Source organism: Sycon ciliatum, chromosome 2, assembly GCF_964019385.1.
Source record: "Sycon ciliatum chromosome 2, ocSycCili1.1, whole genome shotgun sequence".
NCBI classification, from domain to species: domain Eukaryota; kingdom Metazoa; phylum Porifera; class Calcarea; order Leucosolenida; family Sycettidae; genus Sycon; species Sycon ciliatum.
The window spans coordinates 44182662-44200128 of NC_088644.1; the positions used below are offsets into that span (position 1 = coordinate 44182662).

The 17467-nt window shown below is 47.9% G+C and overlaps 2 protein-coding genes across 2 annotated transcripts; one reads left to right on the top strand and one right to left on the bottom strand.

Moving 5' to 3' along the window:
- Positions 1–2167: 2167 nt before the first annotated feature.
- On the top strand, positions 2168–7614 carry LOC135810256 (uncharacterized). The gene is made up of 3 exons (XM_065323736.1): positions 2168–2449; positions 3646–3761; positions 6920–7614. Exons 1-3 carry the CDS (start codon positions 2265–2267, stop codon positions 7003–7005), a joined length of 387 nt encoding a protein of 128 aa, XP_065179808.1. The 5' UTR covers positions 2168–2264; the 3' UTR covers positions 7006–7614.
- An 8978-nt stretch (positions 7615–16592) lies between these two features.
- On the bottom strand, positions 16593–17195 carry LOC135810606 (uncharacterized). The gene has a single exon (XM_065324098.1). It carries the CDS (start codon positions 17193–17195, stop codon positions 16593–16595), a length of 603 nt encoding a protein of 200 aa, XP_065180170.1.
- Positions 17196–17467: the final 272 nt, after the last annotated feature.

Genomic DNA, 17467 nt, shown 5'->3' on the forward strand with positions numbered 1-17467 from the left:
TGCGGATGAGGCTGTAGAGGGTTGTGTCGTCTGCAAAGGAACTTAGTCGCGTCTCGGGAGACAGGCACTGATCCAGGTCAGACACATACAAGAGGAAAAGTGTCGGGCCAAGGATACTGCCTTGGGGCACACCTGCTGTTATGGGCGCCGGGGAGGATGAGTCGCCGTGGACCAGGACTGATAGTTTGCGGTTCAGGAGGTAATCCTGCAGCCAGTGCAGCAGGCAGCCACCAATGCCAACGTTCTTGGCTTTGAAAATCAGTCCAGAGTGTGATACCCGATCAAATGCTCCTGCTATGTCCACCGCCACCATGTGAGCATACCCTCCATCGCTGATAGTCTTGACCCACTCAGTGTGCAAAGCAGTGAGGATGTCGCACGTGCCTCTTCCTTGCCGAAAGCCATATTGACTGTCGGGCAGAATATTGAAACGCTCCAGATAATTCACGAGCTGCTTGTTTACTATACTCTCCATTACTTTTGAGAGGATGGATAGTAGTGAGACTGGCCGGTAATTCTTGGGATCCGAGCGGGGGCTCTTCTTGAAGACTGGAACCACATGGGCCAGCTTCCATTTGGTAGGTTGAACACCGTGGCGAAAGCAGAGTGAGAACAGTTTGGTGACTGGTTCTGCAAGCTCACTGGAACACTGAGCTAGGACTCTTGCTGGAATATTGTCCGGTCCTGTTGCCTTCGATGTATTCAGCTTGGCTAGACGGCGGCGTACATCAGCAAGCCGGAAATGGATGCGGTCAAGACCATGGCGGTCCAAATGCTGCATTTCTGGCAGATCGTCTGGAGAGATGTCATCATCTGCAAGGCTACACTTCTGGGAGTAGTACCTGGCGAGGCAATTGGCCTTGGCTTGGCGAGTTGGATACTCTGTGCCGTCGGTGTCCTTCAGCAGAGGTATCTCAGAGGCACGTTCCATCCCAGCAGCTCTCTTCATGTTGGACCACCATTGCTTGTCGTTAAGTGAGCCTGAGCTGAGCTTAGCTTTGACACGAGCATCATGTGATGATTGGGCGCGCAGCAAAATAGCAGCTGTTCGGGCCACTAGGTCGATGAATGAAGCTCGCAAATCTCCATCATCGGGGTGCTGACGCCACCGTTTCCATGCACGAGTCTTTGCTTGAACTACAGTGCTGCACTCAGGTGTCCACCAACAAGGGTCTGTCGTCCGTACTGTCAGGGTCTTAGATGGTATAAACGTGTCCATTCCATCCAGAATTACAGTTGTGAGTTGTTCACATGCAAGTCCGTTTTATTTTTTGAATGCCACCCCAAGGTGTTCTATTATTGGAGACGTGCTGTTATTGGAGACTGTGCTTATATCTAGTAGAGATAATACGGTAAGTTAGTTAGGAAGAGACTCAAGGTTGGTTACCCTGCCCGTGGGCGTGGCTTACCGTAGGGAAGCTGGGTGACCCGGCTAGAGACCTGCCGTTAGCTCGGCATGATTATGCATTTATGGTATGATTATGGTCATGAATAATTTCAAGTATTGATAATGAGGGCAGTGTTTATCTCCTCTTCTCGACTCCTCCCCCACCGCAGTTATTATTATTATTATTATTATTATCAAATTTTTGGTTCACGCGCCTGACGCCAGGCCACTGTGAGGTAGGGCCCACTGAGCTGCGGTGCTGCGCTTTTGTTTTCCTGGGTCCGATCACCGGATCACGCTACGTGGGAGAAGACAGAACCAGCCCGGGTAGGGGCAGGGATCGGGAGTCAATAGACTCATAAACCCCGTTTATACCAGGGAGTATAATACAATACTACTCCCTGGTTTATACCAGGGAGTAGCTCCCTTACCTGCAGTCCCCTGGCCCTAGCCCTACTCCCCGGCCCGGGCCCGGACAGAAGTCACAGAACTCAACAAGTCAAGTCAAGTCATCACTCATCACTCATCAGGCAACGACACGTGTGACGTCACTGACGTGGGAGTTGAGATATTGCGTCATCCACTGTTTGTCCGCGTCATGATGATTCACTGATAATGATCGATTATGCGCTAGCGCAGATCTAGCTACGTAAAATTTGCGCAATATCAGAACGAAAGTCACCATTTTTTGATCGATGAACGTCGAACAGATCACGTCATGACGTCAGTACATATGCGCATGCATGCAGGGTGTTTTTGATCTGTATAAAATAACTTGACCATTTAAATTTTTCTGGAGTCAAGGTAGAAAGATCGAGTCTGCTTTGTACAGTGAGTGAGCTGCAATTACTTTACCCAGCAACAGATTTAGTCCACTATGGCCAGTTTACTTCGAGGTCTACGGATGGCAGCAAGGCCTGGCCTGCAAGCTGTATCTCGTAACTCTGCTCGTCGCTCCTTGCACGGCCAGAGAGAAAATCATGCTGCGAATGAATATGTTGAGCGTCCTCGCTGGCTGACTCTCCTTCTCAAACCGCTGTTTGTCAAAGAAGGGCAGAATGTGTAAGTGAAGTGTGAGATGTTCAGCAAGACAATAGTAGTATGACATTGTATTACTACACCAGAATAGGAAGTGTGTGGTGTTCAACAAGACTCATTTTGTATCACAACACCAGTGTGAGATGTTCAACAAGACTGTCTTACTCTTAGTATGTATTACAACACCAGTATACTCCCAAAATGTCCAGTCAGCCGTATCATCAGATCATCAGTGATCATGAGAGGCGGTGACCCTAACCATGCGGGACTAAGGAGATCACTGGTGATTGCCTAAACATTGTACATCATAGAACTACTGTAGACATTGCAGATATCTTTGGCAGTGCGAGTACTTTGCATCATTGTCTTAGCATCTCGGATGAGCCCAGGTGGGGTGAAACAGGAGTGCGAATAAATATGAAAACGTTGGTAGTAGTGAAGATGATGCCTTGGCCCGGCAGTGGAGAGGTGGTGGAAAACATTGTTGTATTTTTGCACCCATGATATATTCAACATCGATGATCTTGGCTACTTGTGAGCTGAGTAGGCAGCACTCCAGCAAACTTTTGCATGTGCCTTGGTTTTCTTGAACCACTTGCAAGTTAGAAATGCGCCAGCTGGAGATACCTCGTGCTCACTGGGTTTAAGCATGCTGCTACTCCGTATCTTGTTGGGACTGAAAAGCTGCCTGGTAGGTGGAGGTGGCCAAAACGTTGATGTCCGGGCAAGAGGTCAGCTATGCGTGACGGTGTGTAGTAACACTTGTTCACAATGGTAGGAAACTTTGTGTTGTTGTAACTCTTGAGTTTCATGGCAATTGGGCCAATCATCAGACAACATGGTGGATGCTGATTAGAGTTGCAGGCTCCTCTTTGTGGGTTGAGTACTTTTGCAAGTCAATGGTAACTGTGGTTTGTGATTGTATACTATTGTAATGTGAGAGGCATGGGCAGCAAAAACCAGGGTAAGGTGATATTTGGCGAAAATGAGGTTTTGATGGCTTTGAACTGTCCACTAAATGAGTGATCTATGGGCCAAATTTTGAAGCTCTGGGCACCTTCCAAGATGGTAAAAAGAACGCCCGAAATTGGAATAGTGGTCGGTCTTTGTCACCTAATTCATAGATACATTCTGTTGTGTGTATGTGGCATGTGTGTGGGTGTGTGTGGGTGTATGTGTATGTTTGTATTTTTGTGTATGTTCCTCTATTGTTTCTCCAGTCCCACTCATACCATTGTATGTCGTGCCCTCTACATGTATGGAGTGACATTGTTTATCGTTGGATACGTGGCATTTTGGTTCAAGCTTCATTGTGAATGGCCTGCGCTCTGGGAAAGTAAGTCCATTCTGCTACTAACCATTCTGCTTATTAGATAAACCTTGTTTTGTTCAAACATGTTGTTACCTTGTTACATGCTGTCAACCAACAACATAACCTGAACTTGTAAGCTGCCGAGGACTTTTAAAACAAGACTTCACAGAATGAAGATTTGTTTTTGAATTGCTGAGGTCACATGTTGTTACCGTACTCGCGCGATTAGAGCCCTCTCTTGAATAGTGCCCTATCTCGAATAGTGCCCTAGTCTCCAAGAGCCAGAGCCCTCTCTTGAATAGTGCCCCCCCCCCCCCCCCCCCCCCGGTCTTGTAACCAAGCCCATGTGCAAGTTTGATGTTCTTTTGCTAATGTTCTTGGCCATTGCTTTGCACTGGTGTTTTCAGGAACAAAATCGCAGGTCTTGTTCCTGTTTCTGTGGAGTTGTGAGCGTTTACAGTACACTTTAGGCTCTGTTTTTCTTTGTTTTATGCTGGATGACGCAAATGTACCAGCAATGAAAAAATAGTGCCCTCTCTTGAATACTGCCCCATCTTTGATGGACATTGAAAAGATAGTGCCCCAGGGGCACTAATCGCACGAGTACGGTAACTGGGAAACTACTTTTTCGCCGGTTTTAGTGCTTGATTTGCGAACACAGGCCGCTTTTCACCCGGAAACGTTTGCGTTTGGAGTCAATTTATTTTATTAGGTTCACCTAAATATGGGAGAAGTGGGCACATCAGCCGAAAGGCGGTACGCAAGCAAAATGGTGGTTTAGAAATGGCGGGTGCACTCGATCCCACTGCAGTGACACTTTCGCAGCGACCTCGGCACTGGTGTTTTCGTGCTGGGCAGCTAGTGTTTTGGTGCTGTCAAGAAAAAGCTTGAGTGGCTTCTTGAGCAACATACCAAGCTGCTGACCAGGTCGCTGTCATTGGACACCACCAAGTTGACATGCATGGACTCAAACACGCGAAGCCATAGAGTCAATACCAGACACCTGCTCTGTTCGTACTTCCTCCGTATACAAAAACTTCGTGACTTTTTTCAAAGGTGCTTTTGAGCAAGAACCTGCTCAACGAACCGCGCCAAAAGCTGTCATCGACAACCCACATTCATGTCGAGGTATGTAGTTTGGTTGATCCCGAACAGATTCTCCAAGGAAGCCATGCGTGTGAGGACGTTGCCGACAGGAACGCACGAGTCAAATGAAAAAAAACCTAACACTTACTTGCTCGAAACTGACACAGTGACGAAGTGGAGCTCGTGGCTGGAAGCCTGGAACACGAAGTCACGCAGCACTCGCTGCCAAAGCTGGCCAGGCTCGTACTTGCTGTGCGCGGGCCCCATACGCAGCGTGAGAACATACAATGGGTGCCGCTCGCACGGCAAGATGAAACATTTCATTTTCAGTCGTCGTGCAACCAGCTCAGATTCCGGATCGGAATGTCGACGACCTGACTTTCTTCGCCAGACGTCTCCTTTATCGCCAAGGGGAATCTCAGGGACCCAGTGTCTGCTCCAGCGCCGGGTGAGCCGGGTAATCCACCCGGTTGGGCGGCGCTTGGACCCGGTTGAAAACATAGTACCGGGTCCCGGTTGGTACTTTAGACTTTCGAACTTTGAAAGGACTGACAACATGGCTTGTATCAAGAGTACATACTCTTGCTTGTATGTGTCAGATACTTCTTCTTCTTTCGTAATTTTCTAATTCCTGTCCTCTCTTTTCTAAATGCTGCTTATCCATTCGCCTTTATATCATTGGGCCTAGTTCCCGTTTAAAGCATGTTACTCGGCTGGTGAGACAGCGCCGCCAGGTACATGTGTACCCGGCTCCGACCCGGTTGAAATGGTTGCGCCAGGTACATGTGTACCCGGCTCCGACCCGGTTGAAATGGTTGCGCCAGGTACACGTGTACCCAGCTGTCCTACAATCCTAGAGCAGACACTGGGACCTCCTCGAAGCCGTTGTAGAATGCTGGGAGGAGTATCCTGCCGAGGAAATGCGAAGCGTGTGGATGTGCTTGAGCGACTCGTTTCACGGCATAATGGAGGTCACGGGTTGGAACGACTGAATATAGTCGACACCCATTCGTACACAGCTCTGGATCGAGATGAGGACGTAGCCAAAGTCCAGCGTCGGATCATCACCGCAGCTGACAAGAATCTGAACGAAATGCGAGCTGAAGCGGCGACTGTTGGCGATGTGGAGTCAGCGTCGTCAGGTGACAATGACACGAGCGCGAAGACTGTAAAAACTCAATCTCATTCGTCTGAGTTGCTTTTTTCTTTGTATATAGCTTGTAAACAGGTTATACAATGCCACGAGTGTTATTCCAAGTCAAACGGAACAATTCCAGAGCTGTGCGCAGCCTTCCGAAAAAAGTCCCGAAGTTTTTGTATACGGAGGAAGTAATTTTTCTACGTTTCACGTGAAGCAGAATCTCTCAATAACGTTATACTTGAAGCAGGATGATGGATTGTACACGCATGCATGGCTGTTTGCTAATCCCATAGCAGTGGCACACTCTGAGTCTCAAGTCTCTCTTCTCTGTCAACACAGTGAAGAGTGGTTTGAAGAGAGACTTGAGTCAGCGTGAGGATATCAGACACCTATGGTTATGTGTGCATGTTTGAATGTTCATCAACATCACGATAACATCACGATAACATCACGATGACATCACGATGACATCACGATGACATCACGATGACATCACGATAACATCACGATGATTGTAATAAATACTGTTTGGACAGTGTTTATAGGTTACATATAGGTTACATTCGGTAAACCAAAACCCATAATTATTCATTTCAGGACTAGAAATCTCTCCAGTTTTGGCCAGTCCATGTTGCTCCTTTGTGATGTTATCATCATCTGGTGCTGCTGCTGGTACTGCTGCTGCTGCTGCTGGTACTGCTGCTGCTGCTGCTGCTGCTGCTGCTGCTGCTGCTGCTGTTGTTACCATTGCTTGTAGTGGTGCAATCATGTAGTCACCAATAAACCTCCCCAAGCTACTGTTGTCTCTCTTTTCTACTCCAAACAATAATGTACTGTACGAGTATTCGTCAACCACACGCATACATTGTACTGAAATAATTGGCATGAGCGAGAACTTCACATGAACATGCGGTTCACATGCTGTTCATTTTCTCTCTTTTTTCATGTTTGGTAGAGCGCCAGAAAGTGTTTGATGAATACCTTCGTGAAGAACAGGAGGAGGTGAGGAAGGCAAAGCTGATAACTGAAAAGTCAAAGTGAACGTTTAGACTTGACCAAGATATAATTATACAATGCACCGCACCTCAGCGTGGAATCTCCATTTATTGTTGCTATTATGCTATAATCTGTTATGCTATATTCTGGTATTCATACACCTTGAGAACTGTGAGCCAGGTCCGCTTCTGGTACACTTATGCTTATAATTAATTTTTATGGTGAATTGAGATTTGGTGTGAACGTAGTCTTTCTACCCCTAGAGTTGCACCCGTCATCATGCCCTGTACCATACTACCCCTTACTGCCCCCTACTGCCCCTTACTGCTCAATTCATTGTATTATGCGAGTACAGTTGCTTGCTAATAGACTCGGACATTGCTGTCATGAAGTTGTGTTCCGTTTTAGGTTCTGTACACTAGCTTTCCAGCAGCAGCAATCTGACCTCTTCTTTCTACAAGTTTCTTCCTTCTGCCTTAGTAGTCTGATCTCTGCCCTGCATCTGTGCCTGTGTGTGTGGCGGTGTGTAGCTGCATGTTATGGTTTTTTCTGCATAGTTTCACTATCTTTAGCCAGTTTAGGTTATTTTCTTATAAACAACACGTGCTGAGCACGAAGCGTATAGGAATATATTATATTTATGATTGTCCTGGATTCTGACTGATTGTGGTTGCGCACATGTGTGTGTGTGTGTGTGTGTGTGTGTGTGTGTGTGTGTGTGTGTGTGTGTGTGTGTGTGTGTGTGTGTGTGTGTGTGTGTGTGTGTGTGTGTGTGTGTGTGTGTGTGTGTGTGTGTGTGTGTGTGTGTGTGTGTGTGTGTGTGTGTGTGTGTGTGTGTGTGTGTGTGTGTGTGTGTGTGTGTGTGTGTGTGTGTGTGTGTGTGTGTGTGTGTGTGTGTGTGTGTGTGTGTGTGTGTGTGTGTGTGTGTGTGTGTGTGTGTGTGTGTGTGTGTGTGTGTGTGTGTGTGTGTGTGTGTGTGTGTGTGTGTGTGTGTGTGTGTGTGTGTGTGTGTGTGTGTGTGTGTGTGTGTGTGTGTGTGTGTGTGTGTGTGTGTGTGTGTGTGTGTGTGTGTGTGTGTGTGTGTGTGTGTGTGTGTGTGTGTGTGTGTGTGTGTGTGTGTGTGTGTGTGTGTGTGTGTGTGTGTGTGTGTGTGTGTGTGTGTGTGTGTGTGTGTGTGTGTGTGTGTGTGTGTGTGTGTGTGTGTGTGTGTGTGTGTGTGTGTGTGTGTGTGTGTGTGTGTGTGTGTGTGTGTGTGTGTGTGTGTGTGTGTGTGTGTGTGTGTGTGTGTGTGTGTGATGTAGTAATAGTTGTGTTGACACAGACTGTGACAGACGTAAGGTGTGATTGTATGACGGAGGCACAGAGCTAGGCCTTGACAGATTATGCTAACATTTTCGTGATGCTTTTCGCATTGCTGAAAAAATTGCAGAATTATGCTATTTTTATGCTAAAAGTTATCATGCCGCATTGTGCTCACATATGCTGCTCATGTATATGATGGTTCTGTGCAAAAATAACAGGGGAATTCGTCACAGTGGGCCTTCCCCTCCCCCCCCCCCCCTACCTACGTAGCTACAGTGTACATGTACATGCATGACGAGTTGACGACTAGCGCAAGAGCTTTTTTTGTAGAGGGCGTTGGCGTGGCAAAAGTTCAACGGGGTCAACGCACGGTCCGACCTACATGTAGCTACGACCGTCACTGTAGTGGGCTGGACATGTTATGAAGGGAGTCGTAAACCTACTACGCCTTCCTGGTGCATCTACTTGTACTTGTAGAACATGATTGTACAACTGGATGGAATTTGATGCGAACAGCCGGATTATTCCAATTTATGCGATTCGTATGCAGTTTGCCTCGAATTGTGCGATTATTCGATTTTGGTAGGAATTATCCGGAAAATTATGCCAGCATAATCCGTCAAGGCCTACACAGAGCTAGCTCCACAGGTTGGTTATAGTTTCCACATGTTCACAGCTAGCTGTGCACAGCTGTGAACATGTGGAAACTATCCAACCTGTGGAGCTGTGCTGTCAAATTAATCGGAAGTTTCAGCTACTAGTACCATGGTAACACCTCAATGATTAGTGCTTCAGAGTTCAGTTTATTTATTTCTGCACCTCGTGGCATGTCAAGACAGCCAATTGAGGGTGAGACCAACCACGGAAGAAGAGAAAAAAAGAAAATGAAGATCACGTACACAAAGTGGGAAGGGATTAGCAACTTAAAAAGCAATGGGATGCTCAGCGCGCTATGCAGCGGAAGTGGTCATTGTTCACTACATTGTACACACGATCACAGTCATCGATCTTCATCCGATCGCACTACATGTAAATCCGTGATAATGTGATCGGAAAGATGATTAAAGGGGAAGTATACCCTAAGTATACCAACGCATATGGCCGATTGGTTTGCAGGCCTGCCTGCGAATCATGAGGTCCCGAGTTCAAGACCCGCGCTGGTAGCAGGGAGCGTGTAAAAAGACTTTTTATGCGTGTTGAACTGCGCCGACACCCACGGTCAACTGGGTACTCACAGCTCGGAGTGAGAATAACAAGGATGCAGTTTACAGGGTTATGGGCCGTTACACGCCCGATTGGTTGAGAGACTAACCTCCTCTCCCCTGACTCACTTGTGGGGTCTGCATTCGCCACTAAGGGCGCGCTCACACTGCGATCATGAGCACGCGTCCATGCGTCAGCAAAACGCAGAAACGTGGCAGTCGTGCTCACACTAGGCCTCGTACACGCGTAGACGTGAACTTGTCACACAAACTTTACGAATTGCAGTTCGTATCCAAAAGAGTTCGTGCGTTTCCTAATAAAGTTGTGGCCCGTTTTGGATGTAATTTTTCGCATGCCTCGTGGCTCGTATTCTTGAAGTCGACGAAAATAATTCATACAATCAGGTAGGTTTGGACTCTTGAGGGACTGCCGCTGACATCCAAGCGCTTTCGCTTTCCTGACCTCGTGGTCAGAGCAAGTGCCAGTGCAGTGGAAATTCCGGTAGTGGTTTCTTTCGTCTGTTGCCGAGATGAGAACTGTATTTTCCGATGATATGTAACTGAAATGTCTTGAGGTATGGCATTCCATCATCGCAGAAAAGTAGAGAAAGATAATTTCCGAAACCGAAAAGCCAGACCAAGCTGCCATCGTATTGAACGAGTACACTGTAGAAATTGGTCACTGACCCGATCACAACGAAGCAACTACAAAAACAAAATCGACATCGTCCAAAAAGGGCAAAGAATGCATATATGGCGGTGCGTGCGTGCAGGACCACAACTACAAAATTTTTAAAATGTGCAAATGTCGAGGTGACATCGACAACCGCCGATTTTCATGAATCAACACACCGGAGTTTGAGAAATTGAACATACTTCAGGCCAGGTTGTACACAAATACGCTTCACGTCTACGATCATGTTGCCGCCAAGTCGTGGCACCCCCCTCCGGAGGTCGCGGTCACGATTTGAAACGTGGCCGCGACGTTTTGGTCAAGTTCATGCCGTTGCCATGCAACTTGGCCGCATGGCCGCATGGACGCTGGTTTTGGTCGCAGTGTGAGCGCGCCCTAAGGTTAACAGCAAGAGTAGATAAACAAGAGTGTGCAACTCGCGGATGGGTTGGCCCACGGCGGAATTTTTTGTTGACGTAATCTTTTCGACGACGCACGCGCTGCGAGCCTTTTGGAGAGGGTTCCCTCGTGCACTTGGCCGGGCTTTATACTACAAGGTCGGTGCCCAGCACGTGCTCTCACACTGCTCTGCGGCAAAGTCCGCGTTTCTCTGAAAAAAAGGTGACGTCAACAAAAAATCCCGCCGTGGGCGGGGGTATCTGCAGATTGTGCAGGAGAGATCCGGAGTTGCACACTCTTGTTTATCTACTCTTGTTAACAGGCATAGTGGTGGCCTGCGGATGCGAAGGCTAGTTTGTGTGTTCTGAACATTCAAGCGATGCCGACGCGGATCCCGCGAATATTATTATACCCTAAAATCAAATTTTCACCAGTTGCAGTCTTCGGGGTGCTGAGTCGAATGGTCTTGGTCCGAGGAAGCTGAGACGCTCCCTTCCTCCTTTATTCCCAATCGAACTCGCGCACTTCCACCGAAACTGGGTGACTGCGCCCTACTAGATGGGGATTTGTATGCAAAATGTCACTAAAAGCGCCATTTCGTTCTTATAAAAGCACGGATGACCGCCATTGGCCCATATGTTGTAGTCTTTTGGGCGCTGAGTCGACTGGTTTTGGTCCGAAAAGGCTCCGATGCAGCGTTCCTCCTTTATTCCCAATCGAACATGGTTGAACAAGCGGTCACGTGCTCCTGCGTACACCAGTCAGCTGGTCACCGTGCCTGCAGGGTACAACTTACTAGCCTGTTTGACCTTTTTTGGGTGCAGTCCTGTCACTCGAGTTGAACTCGAGTTGAACCTTGGTGTGAAAGTTGTCGCCTGCGCTGCTGCTGGCGTGGTGACCAGTAGGCCTAGCCCAAATTTGCCGGCAATTCTTCCAGCAAAATATCGAATTTTCCAACGAAAAGAAATTGCTGGCAAATTCCGAGCAAAATATCGAATTTACAGAGGATCCGGGTGTGTTTTGGTAATTTTATTCAAATTTCGTTGGTTTCATTGGGCCAACGTCGTGCTGAAATAGCTCGTGCAGGTTGTCAGGGGTACATAAATTTGAAATCATGCTCCAAAATCCGTAATACTGACACCATTATAAGTTTTGCTTTCCTCATCAGAGTCACCATCCACTTTTACCAAAGTAGACGGTTCATTCGAAGCCATTTTTGCCACAAAGCAGGAGCAAAATGGAGCAAAATATCGGAAACGAAAGGCAATGCCAAGCAAAATATGGAAAGTGATCGGGCAAAATTTGCCGGCAAAATATCGAAGCGCCCCGAGCAAATTTGGGCTAGGCCTAGTGACCAGGTGATTTGGGCACCCAGGAGCACGTGACCGCTTGTTCAACCATGTTCGATTGGGAATAAAGGCCGAACGCTGCATCGCAGCCTTTTTGGACCAAAACCAGTCGACTCAGCGTCCAAAAGACTACAACATATGGGCCAATCGCGGTCATCCGTGCTTCTGTTGAGTTCGAAACAGGACGACTGACAACGGGAACAAGTTAGTGGGAACGACATTTATTATAGACGACGAGACAAGAGACCAAGACGAACGAAACGACTACATGGTGATTATTGACGAGTGAGAAAAGAGAGAGAGAGAGAGATCAAGTCTAAACGGCAAGATAAAGGGCCTGGGTAGCTATGGCAAATATGGGCGCGCAAGTAGCTACCCAGGCCAACGGAGCAAAAGGAGACAAAAGGTGCGTACGCAAGTGCATGCAGGCCAGCTAGAAAAGGTACGGGAGGAGGTACCTAACACTTCTATAAGAACGGAGTGGCGCTTTTAGTGACATTTTGCATACAAATCCCCATCTAGTAGGGCGCAGTCACCCAGTTTCGGTGGAAGTGCTCGAGTTCGATTGGGATTAAAGTAGAAAGGGAGCGTCGCAGCTTCCTCGGACCAAGACCATTCGACTCAGCACCCAGAAGACTACAACTGGTGAACATTTGATTTTAGGGTATACTTCCCCTTTAAAGAAAAATCCAAAGTCAAACCCAGGCAATTATTAGCAGTCACTACTATCAAAGCAGATCATTATTTGCAATAGCGCAACTAAAATTACTTGGAAAGCCGGCTAAAATTCCAGACCATCCCTACTTGTAAAGTAGGTTGATACTAGTACACTACACCCTCATTGTTGAGGTGGTGTGTGGTGGTGTGTGGTGGTGTGTGGTGGTGTGTGGTGGTGTGTGGTGGTGTGTGGTGGTGTGTGGTGGTGTGTGGTGGTGTGTGGTGGTGTGTGGTGGTGTGTGGTGGTGTGTGGTGGTGTGTGGTGGTGTGTGGTGGTGTGTGGTGGTGTGTGGTGGTGTGTGGTGGTGTGTGGTGGTGTGTGGTGGTGTGTGGTGGTGTGTGGTGGTGTGTGGTGGTGTGTGGTGGTGTGTGGTGGTGTGTGGTGGTGTGTGGTGGTGTGTGGTGGTGTGTGGTGGTGTGTGGTGGTGTGTGGTGGTGTGTGGTGGTGTGTGGTGGTGTTTTTAGTCACAGACACATTGTCAATGTAAGCGAAGGAGCTCTCCTGGTCGTGTCATATCTGGCCATGCTGTGATAGTGCGAAATGCAGCAGCTAGCGACAAGGCAACTGGTGACAGGGTGTCTGGAGGTGCTACATTGTTCATGGAGTGTGTAGCTGGACCTTTTGTTTGAAGTTTTGAGCCTTTTCTTGGTGGAGAGCATGCACACACTCGCCTGCATATTGCACTCTACGATGACTTGTAGCGTTAGTCTGAAGGGTGCAGTCCCCACAGGCCACACAGTCACTAAGTCAGTAACGTAAAAAGTCTTTTCCATCACAGGACTTTATAGTACCAGTGCTGATGTTTCAATATCAACACTGAAGTGGCCTATTTTCCTGCCATCGCTGCGACGTTCCGTGTTTTGTGTTACCGGCCTGGTTAGAACAGTAGAAGCTTGCAGCATGACTTCATTGCTTTGTGGTTGTATTATACGCGTTGCTAGTAGCAGTAGTACTATTAGAGCTAGCTGCCATGAGCCGTGCAAAAGGTTTTTCAGCATTAGAAAATATCCAAGCATTCCCGAGCGATACAGAGCGGATGTCCATGTCCAGGCGGAGTGGACATTTCGACCTTCCCCACAAGTACAGGATGCGAGCAAGACCAACACGGCAGCTGAAGGTATTGAACATGTATTACAGACTGTACTATAAGAACTACTTGTACTGAAGTATTGTAGTGTTTTTATGTTTAAAAAAATCGGCACTGTACTAAAAAAGTCATGTATCATGTTCATTGACGTTTCATGATTTCCGAAATTCCTTATCAGTTACGTAAGATGTGAACGCGTGCGCGTGCGTGAGTTTATTATTATTATTATTTGCATTTTCGCGTCATCGTCAATCAAATGATTGATGATTCATACATGGCACGTGCTTGTTGCCAGGTGACGGCCAATGGGCGACCAGAATAAGCAGTCAAGATCAGGCGATCCTGACCGCTTAGCCGGTCAAGAACTTCAGTCAGCCGGTCAAGATCTGGAGTAAAAATTAATAGCATTGCTGCGCGCATGCGCATGTACCATTTCCTAAAGTGCTCGACACGGTCAACATTGAACATTTGTCGTCCGCCAAACGAAAGAGTTGGCCAGTACTGCTTTTGAAGTCACAGAGTTCAACGAGAAGACCACCTATCCTTGCGGGTGGCGCACAATGGCAGTCGACCTTGCAGGTAGGTGTAGATTGGGCATGCCTGTAGACATGACCTCATGCTCAGTTCTGTTCATTGATGTAATAAACATACTCATGATGTAATACACATACAAGTACTATGATGTAAGGTGGCAAAGGTGGCTTCATGTAGTATTCTACAATCCAGTATACAATCCAGTATTCTACAAGCTAATGGCGATGTTGACAACAGGTTTGTACGCGTGTCAGTAAAGGAGTGACAAAACTAAACAGCTACAACCGGAAAACAATTCAAAACATTCTTCTTCATCAAGGCCAAGGGAAAAATGGCAAGAGTTCTGGCCACCACGTCCCCGACCTCCACCCCTAGGTGGTATCGCGCTTATATACAGTCTACGAGTACGAAAGGACGACTTAACCTGAGGAGTAAATAATTGGAAAAAATGGCAAGAGTTCTGGCCACCACGTCCCCGACCTCCACCCCTAGGTGGTATCGCGTTTATATATAGTCTACGAGTACGAAAGGACGACTTAACCTGAGGAGTAAATAATTGGAAAAAATGGGAAGAGTTCTGGCCACCACGTCCCCGACCTCCACCCCTAGGTGGTATCGCGCTTATATACAGTCTACGAGTACGAAAGGACGACTTAACCTGAGGAGTAAATAATTGGAAAAAATGGCAAGAGTTCTGGCCACCACGTCCCCGACCTCCACCCCTAGGTGGTATCGCGCTTATATACAGTCTACGAGTACGAAAGGACGACTTAACCTGAGGAGTAAATAATTGGAAAAAATGGCAAGAGATCCGTCCACCACGTCCCCGACCTCCACCCCTAGGTGATGTCGCGCTTATATTATACAATTCGCAAGTGAAACCTGACCATGAATCAAGGCCAAGGGTGCAGGCCAAGGCGCGTAGCGCCGAGGCCTGCGCCCGCGGCCGTACGCATGAGCTTTGGCAATTCTGCAACTACTTCTTCTAAACAGCGATAGATCCATAAATAATTGGAAAAAATGGCAAGAGATCCGTCCACCACGTCCCCGACCTCCACCCCTAGGTGATGTCGCGCTTATATTATACAATTCGCAAGTGAAACCTGACCATGAATCAAGGCCAAGGGTGCAGGCCAAGGCGCGTAGCGCCGAGGCCTGCGCCCGCGGCCGTACGCATGAGCTTTGGCAATTCTGCAACTACTTCTTCTAAACAGCGATAGATCCAGCCACCACGTCCCCGACCTCCACCCCTAGGTGGTATTGCGCTTATATACAGTTTCAAAGAATGTCAGTGAAAACATGACCATGACTCCGATGAGCGTACGGCCAGGCAGGCCCAAGGCCCGGGCGCTGGCCAAGGCGCGTAGCACAGTAGATCTACGCACGAGGCCTTCATGTACTGATGTAAGCGAAAATTGATAAGATCATCGCGTGTCAGCAAAGGAGTGATAGTGTAGACACCACGTCCCCGACCAACCTACTTGTTCTTGAGCATTGAGCAAAGAAAACGGCTTATAGTTATACCGTCTACGCGGCTCAAAGGATGTAAGTGGCAACCTCGTGCGCACGGCCGCGGGCGCAGGCCAAGGCGCGTAGCGCCTTGGCCTGCGCCCTTGGCCGTATGCACTCGGCCTTGATTCAGCCATAAAGTCCTGCCAGAACTCTATGATTGTCTACGTTGTTCGGGAGGTGGGCCATGTATGAACCACGATCATACACAGTTGCGTCGGGCAAGCCGCTCTGATCTGGCCCTCGGTCATGTGAGTGTTCTTGCCCTCGGTCGAGACGCCCTCGGGGCTGCGCCCCTCGGGCGTCTCGACCTCGGGCAAGATCACTCACAGACCTCGGGCAAGATCAGAGCGTCTTGCCCTCGCAACTGTGTATGATTGTGTATTTTCGCTTATGCTGAGTGGTGGTAAACAGAAATCAAATATGGAAGATGCTGATGTCAAGGCAGAAAACAACATGAAGGACGGAAAAAAGAAAACAGGATAAGTATGGATATCGCATGCGATACGTTATGATAGTTATTGCATGTTGATATTGTGATAGATGGTGTGATTCTATTGCTACAGTTTAAATACTGAGGGAGTTGATAATCATAATGATATTATGGTATTCGGGTAATATAAGATAGTATTTGGATGTGTGATATTATATTTCCAGTTGATATTGAGTTACACATTATTTTGGTTGTTGTCGTGATCGGCTTTTAGAGAAAAAGGGAGAGAGAAAGAGAGAGAGAGAGAGAGAGAGAGAGAGACGTGGGGAGATGAGCAAATTAAGGAGATACTTTTTGAAGTATATCCGGTTGATTTGACGTTGCGCTGTCGGGCTAATATGGGATTACAAGTACATTGATTTGTAACTAGTAGGATGAACATATTGCCTCACACAGAGCCTTCCAGCTCTTACGACAGGCAGCTGTTGCCCGGAGCGAATGGAGATCTCCCAGAGTCAGGAGTCTACCCTGCCCGGCTTTCTGCAGATCTTGATGCAGCACACTGGGAAGAGTCACGCGTGGCCGGCCAAGCCATCTGGTGCTGTTGTTTGCGAAAAAGATTTCCATTGCCAATACTGCGGGGGTTGATGGTGGCAGCCGCAAGATGTGACCAAATAGACGCCACCTGGCACGGCGTACGAAGATGCTGATCTCCTCCATTTGGCACCTCCGGTACAGAGCTTCATTGGAGATGCGCTGTGGCCATTTGATGCCAAGGAGAGGCCGCAACTGACGTCGGTGGAAGGCATCCAACTTCTGGAGAGCAGATTGCGTGAGGCCCCAAGTGCCACAGTTGTACGTTAGGACTGGTAGGACGAACGCCGAGTACAGTCGCAGGCGCAGGCGCTCACTCACAGCAGATCTCCGTTTCCAGAGGTTGAACATTGAAGTGAAGGCCGCTGCGGCAAGCTGCTTCCTCCGTGCTACGTCAGCCTCGTCGCCAAGAAGAGATCCTAGTTTTCGGACCATTCTCCATTCCTCACCAATCCTGTCTTTGCTTCTGTGTACCTGAGTACGTTCCGTTTTACTTGGGTTGACACTCGGTGACCAGTTGGCCAAGACGGAAATCACAGTAGCTTCCAGATCATTCAGCCACCCTGGAGATCGTGAGTTTATAATCAGGATAATTGTCAGAGTAAAAAAAGTAAAAAAAACCCGTTGAACACCTTCTCTTTTGTCAATTTTCACTCCTCTCGGTATCGCACTGCTAAATAATCAACGTGATTAAACCGTGGGATTTT